The 5,974-nt window shown below is 49.8% G+C and overlaps 1 protein-coding gene across 1 annotated transcript; it reads left to right on the forward strand.

The window, feature by feature from the left end:
• Nucleotides 1-2,141: 2,141 nt before the first annotated feature.
• LOC119278616 (BTB/POZ domain and ankyrin repeat-containing protein NPR5-like) lies at nucleotides 2,142-5,418 on the forward strand. The gene is made up of 2 exons (XM_037559946.1): nucleotides 2,142-3,152; nucleotides 4,197-5,418. The coding sequence occupies exons 1-2, from the start codon at nucleotides 2,601-2,603 to the stop codon at nucleotides 5,187-5,189; spliced, it is 1,545 nt and encodes a 514-aa protein (XP_037415843.1). The 5' UTR covers nucleotides 2,142-2,600; the 3' UTR covers nucleotides 5,190-5,418.
• The last annotated feature ends 556 nt before the right edge of the window (nucleotides 5,419-5,974 follow it).

The raw sequence follows: 5,974 nt of genomic DNA on the forward strand, positions 1-5,974 counted from the left end.
AAAGAATAATTTGGAACTAATGAACACACTTATAAAACACAAAAGTAATTAACAAAGATCTGTTCCTATAGTACTTTATTCACTCCCTAATCATCACTTAATAATGGTCTCCTATCATTTGGCCGATTAACAAAACATGATAGGAATCTTATGATCAAGGTTAGTCAACAGACGGAATGATCGTGGATAGCAGTATACGTATATACAAACAAACGTATACATGCACACGCTGACACGCATCTCCAACGGACGCATGCTCTCTTCTTTCACGTCATTTACCTGGAAGGTGCAGCATCCCTGGCCTATACGTTAGTACGTTACCCGCAGACTCTTTTGCGGTCTTCCATTCTTTTCTTCTTTCGGAAGGTGGGACGCAATTATCACCAAATCAATTTTGGCAGCGTGTCACTGCGTTTGTCATATTCTTTTGCCACCTATATATTCTGACTTGATCCACATCTCTAATTTTCTATGTTTGTATTGATGTAATAGCTGCAAAATGTGTTGATACACTAAAATTGGGATGTATCACCTACTACCACTGATTTGTTAACCACCGGAGAAAGGAAATGATACACATTTTTCTTTCCCGATGAGCTAACCATGGGTGATAATTGCTCCCTGAGATAGGGTTATGATACACGTTCAAGCTGGCTTGGAAGTTGGAAAGACGAGGAGGTTTAGGAGGCCTGGGCAGCCCGGCCTGTACACCAAAGCCCAAAAGCCCCACATCCCGGCCAAGATGGGATTAGCTTTTTCGCCCGAAGCCCAGCCCGGAAAAAGCCCGAATGAGATTAAAACAATTATTTTAATTGGAAATAAGTATAGTGATGTATTTAAATACCCTGAAAACTATTATATTGCATAGAAAAGTGCATTGTTCACATGTTTCGGGGTGGGCTAGTCTCGGGCTTGGCATTTTCACATCGCGCTTTGTCAAGCCCGGCCAAAAACCCATCCTGGCCCGGGGTATGACTAGGTTTAGGCTACATCATGTCCATGTGCGGCATAACAATAAGCTAGTTTGGAACGAAAGGTGAGGATAAATGGTGCCCTGTATAAATTTAAGGGATGTAAAATGTTGATATTCTAATAGGGTCATATCACCTACTACTATCTAGTAACAACCGGTAAAATGATATCATCAACAAATATTCCTTTCAATGGTCTAAAATTACCGGGCCAATTGCTCAATAGAGTTAGGGCTATCATGGAAACGACGGTTGTCCACGGGTGGCGTAACGATAAGCTAGGTTACGCCGAGCGGTCGGGTAAGGGGGGACTCTAAATTAATTTAGAGAGCATCTATGTTCCCCACAACTAAGAATAAACAAACTCTTATTAATTTTACAAAATTGTTATTAAAAAACAAAAATCATTTACCGTGTTTAAATATATTTTTCATCTAGCTACTAGAAAATATACAATATTATCTCAATCGATTGAGAATTAACTAATTCTCAGTCGATTTTACCAATGTGCTCATACAGATTAAAAATACAGATTCAGGGTAATGTATTAATTCAAAAGAATACGAAATCTTGCAGGGATCTCAAAGTTAAATTGCTGGAGTAATTAGAATTTGCAACTTTGATAAATACAATGGCTATAAAATATGTCTTTCTGAAAAACTTTGCGCGCACATCCCTTAACTTTTTTCAATAGTAGAAATGGAAGTTGCCATGGCTCTATGAAGGGTATAATTTGGAATTTACTCTACAATATTATTACTAGGACATGTGATGGTGTAACACAGCGTTGTAGCCATACATGCTTCTTTTAATAATTTATAAAGGAAGCCATGCGTCGTCTTCAATTTAGCTCTGCTCTCCTACAAGGCAAGCAGACACTTCAATCAAACATGATTTATGACTCGCATCAGTCAAAGCGTGGCACACTTAATTTTGCCCACCCCACCCCAATTGGGGGGAGGCCTCACCCTCTCTCTGTCCAAATTATTCCGGGCCCCTGAAGTGTGGACGCATACATGCTCTGTTTGGCATATATGTACGGTTAATTTCCACCCTCCCATTTTAATCCCACCAATTATTCATGCGTGTCCCCAGCCAGCCACCCATATTGCCCTCCCTCCTACCTAGCTCCCCCAACACAGGCCCAAAAAAATCTCAAGCCCCCATATAACCTTTAGAGAGAGAGAGAAAGACAGGAAGAGAGAGAGGGGCACCAGCACGAGCGCCCTTCAAAAAATACTGCATAAATAAAGGGGGCAATAACTGGGGAGAAAGGGAGAGAGAGAGAGAGACAGAAGTGAAGAGGGGAGAGAAGAAGAAGTGGTCACTGCAGACAGAAGAGAAGATCAAAAGAGATCGGGCGATGCAGCACAAGATTGGAGGGCAACAACAAGCGCAGCAGCAGCAGCAGCAGCAGCAGCAGCAGCCGGCAGCAGCAGCAGAAGAGCAAAGCAGCCAGCAGCGCCAACGGCTTCTTCCCCCACTCCTCTTCTTCAAGCTCCAGCCGCAGCTCTCGATCTGATTCATCCAGCTTCTTCTTCCTCCTCTCCCTCTCCGGATTGACTGATAGAGGAGGAGGAGGAGGAGGCGGCTGATTAGCAAGAAGCAGGTGCGGCGCGGCGGGCGGCCATGGACGACACCCTCAAGTCGCTCTCCATGGACTACCTCAACCTGCTCATCAACGGCCAGGCCTTCAGCGACGTGACCTTCAGCGTGGAGGGCCGCCTGGTGCACGCGCACCGCTGCATCCTCGCCGCGCGCAGCCTCTTCTTCCGCAAGTTCTTCTGCGGCGCCGCCGCGGACCAGGCCGCCGCCGCAGCCGCCGCCGGCTCCCCCGGCGCGGTGCTCATGGACCACCTCAGCCCGCGCTCCCCCTCCGGCGCATCCGCCTCCTCCCCGCGCGGCGCCGGAGGGTCCGGCTCAGGCTCAGCCTCCGCGGCAGCCATGGCGCCGGGAGCGGTGATACCGGTCAACTCAGTGAGCTACGAGGTGTTCCTGCTGCTGCTCCAGTTCCTGTACAGCGGGCAGGTGTCGCTGGTGCCGCAGAAGGGGGAGCCAAGGCCCGGGTGCGGCGAGCGCGGCTGCTGGCACACCCACTGCCCCGCCGCCGTCGACCTGGCCCTCGACACGCTCGCCGTCGCCCGTTCCTTCGGCGTCGAGGAGCTCGCCGTCCTCACCCAGGTATAATTACTTGCTCTTCCTCTCGAATTAATCCCCAATTCCCAATTCTTCTTGCTCTTCGCCCCTCTTTCCCCATGAACCAAAAAATCAAGAAACTTCTAATCTCTCTCTCCTGGGGCTGGGGATCGATCGATTGTGGGGATCAAGATGGGGTTGGTTATGTTGGGATCGGCGAGCATTCTGATCTCTGCAGCAGCATTGATTTGATCTCTGTCCGAGTGTCCGTACCTTTTTAAATGAAGTTACTCGAGTGTGGTAGCAGCAGTATCGTCGACGTCGTCGTCGTCGTCGCCGTCGACCCGTCGTGTCGTCTGCAGGCAGCGCACGCACGCGTGCGTCCGTATATGCATATGCATACGTACGTGCGCGCTTTCTTCCTCCTCCTGCCGCCTGCCGCTTTCTTTCCTGCTCTCTCTTTATCCGTCCATCCATCCGTCTTTCCGTCACCCATCCATCCACCCCCCTTGCTTTCAGCTCTCCTTGCTAGCTAGGGTTCGTTAATGGTAAATTTCTCCTTTCCTTTTCGTCACTGTTCCTCCTTCTCATGCCACCATGGCCGCCACTGTTGCGGCACGAGCAGCACACCACGGCTGCAACTTGCGGGCGATTCGGCGGCACTCCAGGAAGAAAAGGCACACACACACACACGCTTTCTTGCTTTGTTTTGCTCCTGATTTGCGATTTTGCGCTAGGGTTTTCTTTGTGAGCCGGTTAATTTCCCTTTTCCCAAAACTTTTTTCGCCAATCCCTTTAATCCTGTCTCCAATCAGCGCCATGATGCTGCTATACATCCATACTGTTGCACCCTTCTGTTCCTCCTCCCTATATTTTATGCACAGGGACAATCCACTATGCGCATCTCATATATGGGTAGAGATCGTTTCCTTCATATCGTCTCCTCTTGCTTATATTACCACCGCTCTCTTGGTCTCTCCAAGCCATACCTGTGAGCTGTGTGCTTTTGCAACTTTGTGAGTGTACATATGATGGATGTGGAAAAAGTATTGAGCTTTTTGCGACGGTGATGGCTGTGTGGTTTTGCAGAAGCAGCTGGCGGGCATGGTGGAGAAGGCGTCCATCGAGGACGTGATGAAGGTGCTCATGGCGTCGCGCAAGCAGGACCTGCACCAGCTCTGGAACACCTGCTCCCAGCTCGTCGCCAAGTCCGGCCTCCCGCCGGAGGTGCTCGCCAAGCACCTTCCCCTGGACGTCGTCGCCAAGATCGACGACCTGCGCCTCAAGTCCTCCATGTCCCGCCGCTCCCCCTTCCTCGCCCACCACCAGCAGCACCAGCAGCACCACCACCAGGGCTCCGTCATCGAGGCCTCCGCGGCCGAGCTCGACGACCACAACAAGATCCGCCGGATGCGCCGCGCGCTCGACTCCTCCGACGTCGAGCTCGTCAAGCTCATGGTCATGGGGGAGGGGCTCAACCTCGACGAGGCCCTCGCGCTGCACTACGCCGTCGAGAACTGTAGCCGGGAGGTGGTCAAGGCGCTGCTGGAGCTGGGCGCCGCCGACGTCAACCACCCGGCTGGGCCCGCCGGGAAGACGCCGCTGCACGTCGCGGCCGAGATGGTCTGCCCGGACATGGTGGCCGTGCTCCTCGACCACCACGCCGACCCAAACGTGCGCACTGTTGACGGGGTCACGCCACTTGACATCCTCCGCACGCTCACCTCCGACTTCCTCTTCAAGGGCGCCGTGCCGGGGCTCACCCACATCGAGCCCAACAAGCTCCGCCTGTGCCTCGAGCTCGTGCAATCGGCGGCCATGGTCATGTCCAGGGAGGACGCGGCCGGCAATGCGCCGGTGCCCATGTACAGCGACCACCATCCGGGCGCTGGCGGCGGTGGCGTGTACAGCGGCACCGGTGGCGCGAGCACGAGCATGAACCTGAGCTTGGACAACAGGATGGTGTACCTCAACCTGGGGATGGACGTGATGAACCACGGCGACGGCGGCGGCGACGACGGCGGGAGCAGATCAGGGCAAGGAGGCCCCTCTTCGTTGTTCTCCCCTCATGGCTTCCCGTGAGACATGGCTGGCTGCTCTACTATCTCCTTGTAAGGCTTAGAACTAATTAATCATATGCTCTATTTATATCCACATTATCACAGGAGATCAGTCGATGAGAATGCATGATCAGATGATCCTTTTGGGCTGTTAATTAAGTAGCGTCTTTTGTAGAGAGATCATGCATGCATGGATGTTGAATTTCAATAGTTAATTTCCTGGTGAGTTGATATGTGTTCGTTAGGGTCTACATTAATTTCCAAAAAAAATTCTTAATTGGCGACGTGTTCTTTTGAGAATTTTGAGAGGTGATGTTTTAAAAACAATTTAAAAATGTTACTGTTTTGTGCATGTGTGTTGGTGTTGGTGGGTCATGTTCTTTGATGCACTGAAACATGGACAAGAAAGGTCGATTGGTACTTGATTTCATATCATGTCTTACTACTTTTTTCTGCTCAAATGATCCTTTTCAAATCACACAAGGTCGATTGGGCTATATTATTTACTATATTGTCTTCCTATGCGCTAGTACTCCCGCTATACACAAATGTAAGACGTTTTGGTGAATTGTCAATCTTACATTTGTGAACAGAGGGAGTATTACTTATCGCATATGTAATCTCTCAGTGTATGTACTCCATATTTAGCGCCGTGCCAACACTTGTTTCTATTTTTTCTTATTGGAATTGTTTGGCCAAAATTCATATTTTCTGCCAATTAACTTACAAAACTTATTTTACTTATAGCAAAGTGCATTTAATAGAGGTCATCATGTATATGTACTACTTATCTACATACTTTTTGCT

Source organism: Triticum dicoccoides, chromosome 3B (assembly GCF_002162155.2).
Source record: "Triticum dicoccoides isolate Atlit2015 ecotype Zavitan chromosome 3B, WEW_v2.0, whole genome shotgun sequence".
NCBI lineage: Eukaryota > Viridiplantae > Streptophyta > Magnoliopsida > Poales > Poaceae > Triticum > Triticum dicoccoides.

Bases quoted from the DNA above. Each gene is read 5' to 3' on its own strand.
- LOC119278616 (XM_037559946.1), top strand. From the start codon at position 2,601: ATGGACGACACCCTCAAGTCGCTCTCCATGGACTACCTCAACCTGCTC. The intron at 3,153-4,196 runs GTATAATTACTT...GTGGTTTTGCAG, and splicing joins AGCTCGCCGTCCTCACCCAG to AAGCAGCTGGCGGGCATGGT.